The sequence below is a fragment of the Terrapene carolina genome, unplaced genomic scaffold, assembly GCF_002925995.2.
Source record: "Terrapene carolina triunguis isolate 2854851 unplaced genomic scaffold, T_m_triunguis-2.0 Scaffold89, whole genome shotgun sequence".
Taxonomy (NCBI): domain Eukaryota; kingdom Metazoa; phylum Chordata; order Testudines; family Emydidae; genus Terrapene; species Terrapene triunguis.
In genome coordinates, this window is record NW_020664440.1 from 31,671,964 (window position 1) to 31,685,453 (window position 13,490).

General features: G+C 58.7%; 2 protein-coding genes across 4 annotated transcripts in view; both read right to left on the reverse strand.

Moving 5' to 3' along the window:
- The window catches only part of EHBP1L1 (EH domain binding protein 1 like 1), a 27,613-nt gene extending 24,285 nt beyond the window's left edge, over positions 1–3,328 (reverse strand). For 2 of the 3 annotated variants that reach the window (XM_029911169.1, XM_024198801.2), the window contains exons 1-2: positions 2,997–3,328; positions 2,392–2,619 (exon numbers count right to left, since the gene is read on the reverse strand). In XM_029911169.1, coding sequence (XP_029767029.1) covers positions 2,392–2,495 — 104 coding nt within the window. In that variant the 5' untranslated portion in view covers positions 2,496–2,619; positions 2,997–3,328. The remainder of the gene's footprint in view (positions 1–2,391; positions 2,620–2,996) is intronic. The other variant, XM_024198802.2, reaches the window with a different exon arrangement.
- Positions 3,329–6,567: 3,239 nt separating this feature from the next.
- FAM89B (family with sequence similarity 89 member B) lies at positions 6,568–10,734 on the reverse strand. Its single transcript, XM_024198797.3, has 2 exons — positions 9,437–10,734; positions 6,568–7,330 (listed from the first exon to the last, which is right to left on the reverse strand). Exons 1-2 carry the CDS (start codon positions 9,689–9,691, stop codon positions 7,046–7,048), a joined length of 540 nt encoding a protein of 179 aa, XP_024054565.1. The 5' UTR covers positions 9,692–10,734; the 3' UTR covers positions 6,568–7,045.
- Positions 10,735–13,490: the final 2,756 nt, after the last annotated feature.

Below are 13,490 nucleotides of genomic sequence, written 5' to 3' on the forward strand. Positions count from 1 at the left end.
CTAGCCCAGCCCTGGCCACACCACCTACAGCTCTGCCGGTGCCCCTCACTCCTGGTCCACAGCTCCACACTATCCCAGCTCTGGGCTTCCCCTCCCAGCTGCCAATGCTCCTCACTCTCAACCTGCAGCCCCCTGCAACTCCAGCCCTGAGCCCCTGTCCAGGTGCATTGCTCTGAGACCTGGGCCAGTTTACAAGCAACTTCCTCCCTCCTGGGCTTGTGGCCAAGGGGCTAAATTTAGCTCTGTCAGGAGAGGGTCGGAGATCAGAGCATCTGTGCAGGTGCTGAGCTAAATTGGTGTCTTGCTGGGAAACCTGATACCCCCCTAACTCCTCCACAGGCCTGGATCGGGGGTAGCCGGAGCCCAGGGGGCAGGGAGATACCCACCAGGCTGGGGAGAGAGGGACTGAGGCTCTGGGCCCAATCCAGGGATCGTGGTGGGGGAAATCCCTGGGGCATGGCAACAGGAGAGGTGGGAGAGGAAGCATGAGGGTGGGGCTGGAGAACAGGGAGGGATCATGGGGGGAAGAGGAGGGACAATGAGGAAAGGGGAGGGGCATTTGGGAAAGCAGGAGGAGCCCCTGAGGGAGAGAGATTGTGGGGCGGAACCACAGAGAGGGGGGGAAGGAGCATTTGAGGGCGGGGATTTGAAGGGAAGGGGGGGAGCCTGGGGGACCCAGTTGGGACACTTCTGCTCTGCAAGGGCCCCTGATCTAATCCCAAAGAGAGGCCTTTATCCTGCCCCCCATCCCAATAAGCCCACTCTTCCTACAGTCTCTCTGTCCCCCTCCTCTGCCCCCCTCCCCAGGCCCCCTACCCCTCCCTCCTGATTCTATTTTTAGCTGCTGTCACTAAATATTTATCATTTTTCCATGAATCCCTTTTAAGGTCATTTTAGTTAAAAAAAATCCCACCAGCTCTCCCCCCTGCTGGCTCCTCCCATTTCCATGGAGATGGTCCAGAGCTTGGGAGAGGGGGATCTTTCCACTTCTAGGTTCCCCCTAAATCACAGGGGATGTCTCCAGCTCTAGCCACCCCCTAAAACAGGACATTAAGAGATTCCCCCTATCTCCATGTTCTAGAGCATGCTCTAGACTCCAACCATATCCCAATCCTAGAGGAACGCCACCACCACCTGTCACTCCCCATGGTCTAGTGCACGGTCTAGATTCCTCGTGCCCCAGCCCCTCTTCCAAGCTTTGAGCGACACCCACCTTCTGCCAATCCCTGTGTTCTAGAGCATGTTCTCAATTCTTCTGCTTTGCCCCCCATCCTGGAGGGATGCCCCTACCTCCTGCTAGTCCCTGAGTCCTAGATTCAGCTCTAGATTTCCCCTCCCACACAAGCCCTGCATGGACTGAGAGACACCTCCACAGGTGGCATGGGGGGGGGGGGGGGAAGACCCGTGGCTGGTTTGCCACCTGGGCCTGAGGGGGGCAGTCTGCATCAACCAAGTCCCACAGTAGGCTGGGCCCTCAGACTTTGCCCCTGACCCACCAAATCTACAATCACTCTTCCCAGCTCCACAAGAACCAGGCCTCCTCACATCTCTGTGCAGAGACCAGCCCCAGGGCGCTCCCCTCTGACCCAGGAGCTGCTACAGGAGCTGGGCTCAGCAGGGGGGAGATTTGGAAATGGGGAGCATTGGGATGGAAGCAGGAACATGGGGTCAGAGTAGGAGGGGGAGTCTCAACCACTATAAACTGGAGTGTGGGGACTGACCCCTTTCCACCCTCAATTCCCCCCCCCATGCCCAAATTTCCCCACCATGACCAGGGAGGGGAGTGTCCCATCTTCCAGACCAGCCTTGACAGCTCCCCCATGACAACAACCTGGGCTCCTCTCACTCAGTCACCCCTCCCAACAGTATTTTGGGAGGCTCCCTTTCTATGGCTAAAATAGGGGAAAAACCATTTCCAGAGTGAAACAACTGACCCCCACCCTGTCCCCCATTGGGGTCTGTCAGTTAAGAAAGAGTTAATTCCCCCCAGCCCCGCCAGAGGTACCTGGCCCCCTCCTTAAGTCTCCTTGATTAATTAACTCATGTTAATAAACAAAAATAAGAGGCTGAGAAGAGCTTCCCTCTCCCTGTGACAACCCCCCCAATCCTTCCCTCATCCTCACATTCCTAATCTCCCCCTTAGATATACTGGGGTACCCCGAGCCAACCTCTAACCCTTTGATATCCTGGGGTCCCCATGCCCACCTCTCCCCCATTAGATATACTGAGGTCTCCCGTGCCCACCTCTGCCCCATAAAATATACTAGGGTCCCCCCATGCGCACCTCTGCCCCATTAAATACCCTGGGGTCCCCGTGCCCACCTGTGCCCCACGCAAGGCTGGCTGCGACCCGGGCCGCGTCTGCCCCAGGGCGGGGCTGGCCCCACTCACCATTTCTTGGTGCACTCCACCATCAGCTCCTGGTAACAGGCCACGAAGTGAAACTTGGAGGCGCGTTTTCCCACGCGCTGGAGTCTCTTCCACGCGGAGCTCATCGCGGCTCGTGGGGGGTCCCGCGGAGCAGCCCCCCGCCGAGCCGGACCAGGCGCCTCTCAGGTCACGGCTGCCCCCGCGGCCCCGGCCGATGCCCCGCGGTGCCCATCGTCCCAGACCCCGAGGCTGCCGGAAAACAACACCCGAGCGGCGACGGCTTGGATGCGGGCACTGAGCCAACGGGGCTCCCTGAAAAATCACGGGTGGCTTGGCTTACCCCCCGGACACCCCGATCTCTGGGAGGGAGCTTGGCTCTCCCCCCGGACACCCCGATCCCTAGGGGGGCTGGGCTTCCCCCGGACACCCCGAGCTCTGGGGGGCTGGGCTCCGCCCCGACACCTGAGGGGGACTGGGCTCCCCCCAGACACCCGATCCCTGCGGGGCTGGGCTCCCACCGGACACCCCGAGCTCTGGGGGGCTGAGCTCCCCCCCGACACCAGGGGGGTTCTTGGCTCTCCCCCCCGGCCCGGACACCCCGATCCCGGGGGGCGCTTGGCTCTCACCCCCGGTGTCTCCCCGGTCCCGCTCTCTGCCCCCGGGCCAGACGCCGGGCAGATCAGTTCCAACTCGGTTCCCGTGTCCGAGTCCGACAGGGAGAGAAGGGAAAACTCCGGCGAATGCGAACGAGGGGCCGAGGGAGCCGTGCCAGGCTGCCAGCGCCTGTCGGCCGGCCGTGTCTGCGCTTCCTGGATCCCGCACGCCCCTCCCCGGGACTCGGGGCGCCGGGGGTGAGCGCTGGGCTGGGCTGGGCTGGGCTGGGCCGGGCTCGCCCCGCTCAGGAAGTTCGCGCTGAGACGAAACAAGAAGCAGAAGGAGGCGAAAGGAGAAGCAGAGAAAGGCGCGAGCCCGGCTCCCCTCAGCCAGGGGGCAGGGGTGGGGGGTAGGGCGGGGCTGGGGGTAAATGGGGCCGTTACTGGAAATGCGACCCACCAGGGTGGGCGCTTTAGCCCAGGCACGTCTGGGGCGATGGGGGAGGGGCTCTGATATTGGGGGTGGGAGTACATGGGGGGTGAGGAGTCGGGGGTAGATGGGGAGAATGGGAGGGGGGCTAAATGGAGGGGATGGGGAAAGAGTGGGGGTAGCTGGGGGTAGTGAGGGGGGACGGGAAGAGTGGGGGATTGATGATGTGGGGGAGGTGCAGATGGGGGGCAGCCTGGGAGGTGGACAGCAGCTGCCCCCCCAACACCCAGGGATTCACAGTTGAGGGACACCGTTTTTGTAGGGGCGGGAGAAGGGGTAAATAGATCTGAGGTCGATTAAAAAGTTCCCACTGCACCCCTATGCCCCTTCTCTGGACACCCCCCCAAATATCTGCCCCCCCACACACCATTACTTCCCTGAGGAACTAGGTTATCTCAGTCCTGGGCAGGAGGGGGGGGCGAGGCAGGGGAAGTGACACAGTATGGGGGGGAGGATCACAACTGGGGGTCACAACTAAGACCAGACTGGAGACAGACCCTCCCCCTCCCCACAACTTCCCCAGCCCAACCCCCCTGCCCCTCCCCCACTGAACTGCTCCCATCCCCCTGCTCACATAGCTGCCCGCAGGCTCAGCGGGTATAAATACCCAGTAAGCCGAGCTGGGTCCTGGCATCGGAGCCGCCTGCGCTCCGGGGTGGAAAATTCACCACCCCAAATTTAGAAACGGCCTGCCAGGCCCAGAGAGCAGCCAGCTCCCCCCAGCCCCGGGCAGGGGCCTCCTGCCACATGCAGCCTCCTGCAAAAGTGCACACGCCAGCACAGGCATTGGCACAAGGATCCCTGCCTGGCAGGGTCACACACATGCAAGCCACATGCACATAGGCCTCCCCCATGGCTCCCCTGTGACTACTCACGCACAGCCACAGGCGGGTGCACAAGCCTGTGGCCACACATCTGCCTGTCACTTGTGTGTGTGTCACGTGTGGCAGGGTGTCTGGACAGCCACGGGCAGTTGATGGTGAGCTCATGTGCCCCGTGTGCAACCACACACATGTCACATGTTGCTTGTCAGTGAGCCACAGTCCTGGACTCCTGCCATGCTCCAAACACAGGTCTGGATCTGGGATGAGCCCTTTCCCCACCCCCCACCCACAGGGGTTGATGTGACCATTTCAAAGTGTGTGTGTGTGTGTGGGGGGGGGGCAATGTGTCCCCACTGCCCCATACAAAACCAGCTGCCTCTGAGTCAGCGGCTGAATCACCAGCCCCCATCTCATTGTTAACTCAGCAGAATCTGCATCTGAACCAGGGTGTCACATCTTGGTCCCCACTCCTGTTCCACAGTCCCCTGCTACCCCAGCCCTGGGCCTTCCCCCCAGCCCTGCCGGTGCCCCTCAATCCTGACCCACAGCCCTCTGCCAGCCCAGCCTTGGGCCTTCCCCCAAGCCCTGCTGGTGCCCCTCACTCCTGTCCGGCAGCCCTAGGGATGCCCTCCCAAGCCCACCCAGGCCCTTTCCATTGTAGTTTATCTTGCCAAACACTGAGCAATCCTGTCTCAGGGCTGGTCTTCTATAGCCATGCCCACCCCAGCTGGGAAGGGAGGGTGAGAGGGGGTGGGCTGTCAGCATGGGAAGAACTGGCAGCCCCTTCCCAGTCTGCCTCTACCCCCCCCCCCGCCCCATTCCAGTGTAGGGGGCACAGACCTGGGGGCTGACAGCAGAGCAGGGATTGGCAGCTGTAGAACATACTGGTGAACACTAGGGGGGACAGGAGTCAGGGCAGAAGAACAGACTGGTATTTGCCATGCACGGTGTGCCTCAAGGGCACTCAGCCATGGGAGTCCTGGATCCTGCAGAGGCCTCTGCACTCATTTGGGGCAAAAAAAATAAGCAAAATGGGAATAGAAACCCTGACCCCCCACTGCGCTCCCAGAGGTGAGAATAGAACCCAGGAGTCCTGGCTCCTAGCCCACCCACTAGATCCCATGCTGCTCCCAGAACTGTAGAGTTGGTATAATTTAGACCACTCAGTTGCCCCCCAGCTGGGAGAAGGTTGGGATAGGATGTATTGTCCAGCCAGGCCCAGGCCCTGCTGTGAGGCCCAGTCCCTCCCTGGAGTGGGATGGGGAGGGGCTAAGGGTAACAGGCCCACAGAATTGCCCCTCCCCTCCCAGCCCTGCAGGGGGCTTCCTGCCAGAGTTGCTGAGTGAGAATAGGAGGAAGTGGGGCCGGCAAGGCCATTGTGTGTGGGGATCCTGCGGACCAGAGCTGGACACAGTGTGGGATCTGAGGGTTCAGGGACGCCAGTGTCCCCTCGATCGGCCTGGGGGGGATGGACACCAAAACTGGCGGGGACTAGAGGGATAGGATCCTCCCCCCCCCATCCTGCTAATGGAGCCATGAGCCCATCTCCCTGGGGGCTGAAATTCAGACCCATGGCCCCGCCTGCTGGCCATGAACCGTCTCTGCAAGAATTCTCTCAGCCAGTTTTTGCCAGGGCTCAGCCTCTTGGCTTAGCAGATCCTAGCCCCGGCACCTCTGGGCTTGCCATGTCAGTTATGAAAGTAAAAAGATTGCTTGAGCCCTGGCATCTCTTTCATTACAAATTAAGCAGTGCACAGAACCCCCTAGGTTCAACACCTCTGCCCCTTCTGTTCCCAAGCAGGTGGGGCAGGAGCAACCGCTAGGTTTTTTTGGGAAAACACGGTGTCACCAACCCTGAACATTCAAACACCACAAGATCAGCCCCAAAATCACACTGTGACAAGGAAAGATTAAACCATGGTTTGGAGTCTGTCTCCCCATGTTCCCCCCACACTGCTGGGACCCCTCCCCTTGGGCTGCTCGCCCTATGCTGCCTTCCTCCCCCACTGCCAGGACCCCTCCATGACCCCCCTTGCCCTGTGCTCCCCACGCCACCCTCCTCCCCAGCTGCTGGGATCTGTCCTCCATCCCCCTCCCTTCCTGCAGTCTCCAATGGGCCCAGCTGGCAATTGGAACAGGGAGCGTAACTCTTGGTCATGTCAGTTACCCTGTGGGGCCAGTGAGAGTGGGGGGACAAAACTAGAACTCCAGTGGGTCCGACACAAATGCTGCAGTTATTTTCCCAAGTCCTGACTCCCACTCCTAGGTATTGGAATAATACACGGCCGAGTCGGTTTCTGAGGATTTATTTCACAGCTCTGGTGGGGTTCGAGCCCCGACATGCTGTATATATTACATTTCACCTCTCCCACTTCAGGAGGTTTTCCCCCTATGTGTCAAATGTTTTTAAATTTTATTTTTTAAAATATCTTAAAAGTGGCCATTTTTGGCTCATGGCTGAGGCACTAAAAACTGCTAACATGATCCTACCTGCAGCAATGCCAGAAAATGCACTGCCCCAGCCTCTCCCCACCTGGGGCACTATAGGGAGCGGGGCAGATGTGCTGGCTATAGAGGGAGTTCCCAGATACTGTAGCCCTGGCCTCTCCCAGCATGGGGCACTATAGGGAGCGGGGCAGGCGTGCTGGCTCCAGGGGGAGAGCCAGGCTACTCCAGCCCTGGCCTCTCCCAACAAGGGGTGCTGTAGGGAGCTCCCAGCTACACATGCTACTACTCCAAACGGGGTGAGGCTGTGGTGGCTGCAGGGTTCAGATGGTGATGTGGAAGGAGTCCTGCAGCCACTGGTCACGGGAGTTCTGGGGCTGAGGCAGGCTGAGCCGGCCCAGCAGTGGGGTCTCCTTGCGCACGTCAGGGCCCGGCGGCTCCACCTCAAACTCATCGTCCTCATCAGAGAAGCCATTCTCAGCGGCGTAGGAGCCCTCAGAGTGCAGGGACGACGACATGTCCTGGAACAGCCCCTTGTACTCCTGGATCGACTCGTACAGCGACCACAGCTGGCACAGCAGGGACATGTCCAGCTGGCGCAGGCCCACCTAGGGGGAGAGGGACCGGGAGGGTCTGTCACAGTTGGGTCTATTCCCCCTTATGGCTCCCTGGTACCCCTCATCCCAACCCGCAGCCCCACTGCTCAGCCAATGACTCAATCCACACCTCGGCCACTTGCTATTCCACCCCACCAACAGTGTGGCTGTCTCTGCTGCCCCCGCTGGGAGGAATGAGACCTGTGCTGTGTGTGTGTTCTCATACCTATAGACACTCAGAGCATGTATGCACGTATTTAATGTGTGTCAATGCCTGTACACACAGATATCACCACACATGCTTATTCTATGAACACAGTGCACATTCACAGCAGCATGGCAGTGTGGGCGCGCACACGATTTCATCTGTGTTTGTACAGCGCCTAGTGCAATGGGGGCCTGCTCCATGACAAGGGCTCCTAGATGCTACTACTCTTCCTTTTCTTCCTTCTTGCTACTTCCCTATTCGGGGTTGGTGATCTTTACAGCCTTCTTCTTCCAAACCCCATGATCAGACATCTGGTTGTTGTGCAAACCGATCTCTCTAATTTCTGCTTATATCTGGGCCATGTCATAAGAACATAATGGTCATAAAAGGTCAGACCAATGGTCCATCTAGCCTAGTATCCTGTCTTCCGACGATGGCTAGTGCCAGATGTTTCAGATGGAATAAACAGAACAGGGCAATTACAGAGTGATCCATCCCCTGTCATCCAGTTCCAGCTTCTGACTGCCAGAGTGAGGGGTTGCATCCCTGACCATCTTGGCTAATAGCCATTTTGATGGACCTATCCTCCTTGAATGTATCTGATGTCCCAAGTCTTTGGCTCCCCTCTGGGTCATCTTCTATGCACAATCATTGCAAGGGCTGTCCTACCAATATACCTCTGGGGTGCCCGTTGGACATGTCTATGCCAATGAAGCCTGGACTCCCTCAACTTGTCTTCAATGGGGAAACCCCCATTAGGCCCCTCACAACCTCATTTCTACCTCATATTACTACTATTAATTACACAGAGATGTATAGATTTCAAGGCCAGAAGGGACCATTAGATCATCTGGCCTGATCTCCTGTATAGCACAGACCAGAGAATGTCCCCCATATGTACAGAACACACTTTATACACAGCATGGACATTCACACAGAAACACGTGCATTTGTGCCCAGACCCAACACAATGCTACACACACAGGTACACAAACATGCACCTGTGTGCACCCCCCACATGCTAGGTATTTACAATACACAATACATGCTCCTTCCACCTATACACACAGAGACACCAACACAAAGTTACACATGCACATGGACACAAACACAACCAAAGACACTTTGACCCCGGTGCCAATCACATTCAGTCATGCCAACCCCAAGCAGTTGAAAAATTGTAAGCCAGACACCCCCTGCCCCTGAATATATAATCATGGGTCCTATTTCTTTGCCTGCTGCCTTGGAGCCCGGGGGTGGGGGTGGGGGGACAGCTGTAGCTTGGTCACATTCTCCAGCTTTTCCCCCGGAAAGGAGAGCTAGACACTAGCTAGTGTTGTTGTTTGTCAGGGTGCAACCGTGTCAGTTGGGACGTGTGTGTGTGATTTTACACCCACAGAGCTGTAGGAGGACAATACCTAGCGTGGCTACAGTTATACTGGGATAAAGGTGCCTTAGCCTAGTTTTGTTTAGTCTCCTTCTCAATCAGGAATAGCTATCCTGGGATTAGCACCTTTATCCCATTATAGCTGCATCCACACTAGCAGGCATTGCTGTACTTTAGCCCAGAGCTTTTTGAGCAGGACAGCTTGGGGTGTGGACAAGGGCTAATCAAGGAGAGCTGACAACTCTCCCACAATTCCCTGCACGGGGCTTCAGAGCAACACCAAAAATGGTGAGACTCGCAGTGAGACGTGGCGAAATCCCCCAGCCCCGCCAAGGTCCCAAGCTCTGGGAGGGAAGTCTCCCCCTTCCCCCAAACACGTATACACACTGCCTGCTGCCCCAGGAACCCCAGCAGGCCCACCCCGGCAAAGGGGAGCATCGGAGGCAGGGAGAACCTCGTGGGAGAGCAGAGGGGATGTGCCACATGGGGGAGGCTGTGCTATGGGGGGCAGGGGCGCGGTTACCATCTCCTTGCGCAGCATGGCCAGCGCTGAGTCCAGGTTGGCTGGTTTGCTCCGCAGCAGCTTCTCAGAGGCTGCCCGTGACTTGCTCAGGTCATCCTGGATCCGTGTCTTCTTGCTGTACACTTTCTCAATCTCACGCCACGAGCCGCCACTGGAGTTGAGGATCCCGCTGAGGCCCTTGGGAAGTGGGGGGAGACCTTCGATGGAGCAGACATTGCCCCCCAGGCAGTCCTGGGGTGCCTGGAGGCCGTTCATCGTGGACAGGAGATGGGGAAAGAAAGAAAGAAAGAGCTTCTAGGGAGATAAGCCCAGCCAATGGCAGAGGTGAGTCTGGGCCACTCTGGGTTACACAGGAATCTCCCTTTCTGTCCCCTTCCAAAGCCTGACTCTGCGGGGTGGGGGACAGGGCTCTTTTACTAGGCTCCCAAACAATGTCTATGGGGGACAGCCAGAGCCGAGCTAACTATGCCCTAATAGGACCGTCCTGGATGCCAGCAGCCCTTGCCAGGGGCCGTATGCCCTCGGGAATGTGCCCCTGCAGCTTTCTAACGGGCCGATTGCCCCTCTGTCAGCCAGCCCCTGCAGCGCCCTGGCTAGCGCAGACCCAGGCTGATCTAGCAGCTCAGGGCGGGGGGGTTCATGCTGGCCTCACTCCCCCACCCTGGGGGCCCGGCTAGGAAAGGGCCGGGCGGATCATTCCGAGCCCCAGCTCAACACCCGTGGCTAACCCAGGATCTCAGGGCAGCTCATCCTCAAGCCTCCTGCCCCTGCGGCGCAGGCGCCTCCCGCTGCCATCCGCGCTCCTCCGCTTCCCAGCTCGCTTTTTTCCTTTCTATTTTTCCATCTGGTGTTTCTTCCTGCTCCCTTTGTTCCGCGAGCTCCCGGCCCCGAACCCCCCTCTGCGGAGCCGGGGGGGGGTCGGGGTGGATGGAGGGACAGAGAAAGACTTCTCAGGCGGAGGAGTGCAGATGCTGGCCGGCCACACTCCCAACGGCCCGGGGAGGTCGGAATCCGGATCTCCACCCAGGTCCTGCAGCACTTCGAACAGAGACAGACGGACAGAGGGGGCGTGGCAGCCTGACAACAGCTGATGGGCTCCCTAATCCGTGCCCCCGAGCCGGCTCTCCCTGCGCCGGTCTCCCTTTGTTTGCTCTGCCTGCCGCTACCACACCCCACCTGGTCCCTGCCAGACCCCCCCTTCCCAAAAGGGGGCAGGCTGCCGCGCGCTTAAAGGGGCAACCGCAGCTGGAGCACAGGGAGACCCCTTCCTGAGGGCAAACAGGGCCCTGGCTCCTCCGAGGGCGGGGGCGACAGGACTATGCGATCAGATCCCCCCCTGCCTCCACCAATAGGCGCTTTCCAGGGCTGCGGTGGGGCCCATCGTCAGGGAAGGCCGGCCCTGGGATGCTAATCCTCTGGCCAGACGCCTGGGGGGTGGGGTGGGGTGGGGAAAGCCGCTTAGCTGGAGAAAAACAGCGGCCTCAGCTAGCAGCAGGCCTGGGGGGAGGGGGCAGATCGGACGTGTCCCAAACCAAAAAGGCGATTCCTCCCCAGCTCAGACGCTTGGGCCCATCCAGCCTGCTACCCCAACCCGGGCATCTAGGCTGTAACACCCCCCCTCCCCTCCCCTCCCCCACACACATCCAACTGACAGCCAGGACTCCTGGGTTCCATTCCTAACCCTGGAAGGGAACTCTGGGGTGAGATCAGGGGCAGTGATGGGGGTCAGAACTCCTGGGTTCTATCCCTGGCTCTGGCACTGACATGCAGTGTGACTTTGGTCAAGGCCCTTCGTTTCTTGGTCCGTTTCCCAGGTCACATAGCAATATAATCCTTCCTTTGGTTGTTTCGACTGTAACCTTTTGGGAAGCAGGATTGTCTCTCACAGTGTGTCTGTACAGTGCCCAGCCCACAGAGGTGCACAATCTCAGCCTGGGCAGCACCTAGGCCAATGGGCCCCCCCCCCCCCCCCAAGGGGGGCCTGGGCAGCACCAGCCTGAAGGGGGCCCCCTACTCTCAGTCAGAGTCTGGGTAGCGCCTGGCCTGAAGTGGGGCTCCCCTGCTCTCAGTCGGGGTCTGGGCAGGGCTCAGCCACACCTGAGTGGCACTGCGACCTTGTGCACCAGGTGGCAACTGCTGGAGCAAAGCAGGGAGCCGAGTCCAGCTATGATATGGGAGCCATAGGCGCCAACTTTCTCCGGCGCACTGTGGGTGCCCGTGCCGCCCCCAACTCCACCCTTTGCCCTCCCCTGGCCCCGCCCCCATTCCAACCCCATCCCCAAAGTCCCCGCCCTAACTCCGCCCCCTCCCTACCCCTATTGCAGTGATTCTCACACTTTTGTACTGGTGACCCCTTTCACATAGCAAGCTTCTGAGTGTGCTCACCCCGTATAAATTAAAAACACTTTTTAATATATTTAACACCATTATAAATTCTGGAGGCAAAGCAGGGTTTGCGGTGGAGGCTGACAGCTTGCGACCCCCCACATAATAGTCTCACAACACCCTGAGGGCTCCCAACTCCCAGTTTGAGAACCCCTGCCCTATTGGATCCCTTCCCCAAATCCCCACTCCAGCCCCGCCTCTTCCCCCAGCCCTGCCATGTTCCCCCTCCTCCCCTTTCCCTCCCTGCCCCAGAAACAGCTGTTTCACGGCACAAGTGCTGGGAGGGAGGGGGAGAAGCAGGATGCGGCGGCGCGCTCACGGAGGAGGCGGAGGTAAGCTGGAGCAGGGGGGGCGGGGAGCTGCCGGTGGGTGCTGAGCACCCACCAATTTTTTTCTGTGGGTGCTCCAGGGCTGGAGCACCCACAGAGTCTGCGCCTATGATGGGAGCCACCATTGCAGTGCAGGGAGGCCACTCATCTGGCTTTGAACTGGGCAGTCCCCTTTTTGGGCGGCTTGTCCCCATCCAGTACTGAGATAAAACTAGACACAGTTGTATTCAGTATTGGATGGGGGATGCCTTTTGAACAGTGCGCCACTCTGCCCCTGACCTTGCACATGCAGTGTGTGAGAGATCTGGCTGACGGGGTGGGGGTCCCACGTCATTCCGGGTATTCTGCAGGGCAAACTCACTCTCCAACCCACCCCCCACCTCCTACACACTGGGCTGGAATGAGGATTGTAGTGCTGGGGAGAGGGTGCATATATGTAATGGTGAGTCACAAAACAATTCAGAAGGAAGCTGGTGGGTCACCTTAGTAACCAGACTGGGAATCTGCACTAAGGAATCACAAAGAGCAGAGAAAACGCTCATTGAACAGTGTGTTCCCATTTTACTGTGACGTTGGGCTAGATAATTTCACAATCAGATCTTAGTCAATTTCAATGTCTACATCTCAGGCCACAGGCCAAGATGTATGGCCTGGGGGTTACACACTGGGCATAACAATGGCCTGACCTGAAATCCCTTCTGCCTGGTACTGAGATGCAGCAGCCTCTGGGGTGGGGGCTGTTTATATAGGGGTCGCTTGCCTGGTGCTGAGAAGTGGCTGATTCTAGGGTGGGGCGGAAAGGATGTTTACACAGAAGTCCCTCTCCCAGTACTGAGGTGCAGCCGCCTCACTCATTGCTTAAAACCACCAACAGGAAGCGAAGGAGGATTTCAATGCAAGGAAGAATGTAGGGACTTGGGTGTGGATGCTGCGACTGTTGGTGAAACTCCAGTGGGCTATTTAGTGATCACTGACGAAGGGGAGCGTGCCCCACTGAGACCCCTCGTCACTTCCTGCAGCAAAGCATCCCCTAGCACCATGCTAGGGCATTTGGACCAGTACTGGCTACAGTTGGAGAGTGCCCCCTACTGAGCCCCCATAGCAACCCCCTAGTGGTGAGCTGGGGCATTGGCGCCAGGTACTGTCTGTGCTGCAGTCAGGAATCCCCCTCTCCTCTCCCCCAGCATCCAGCTGGCCAGGAGTTCCATTGGGGGGTGGACAGGGCATGACAGGCAGGAAGCCCAGCCCAGTGGGATCCTGGCTGCATAGCTGTTGTCTCAATATTACAATATGCCTGGCAGATGCCTGCTCCATGGCTCCTGCCACAGCTGCCTGGGTGA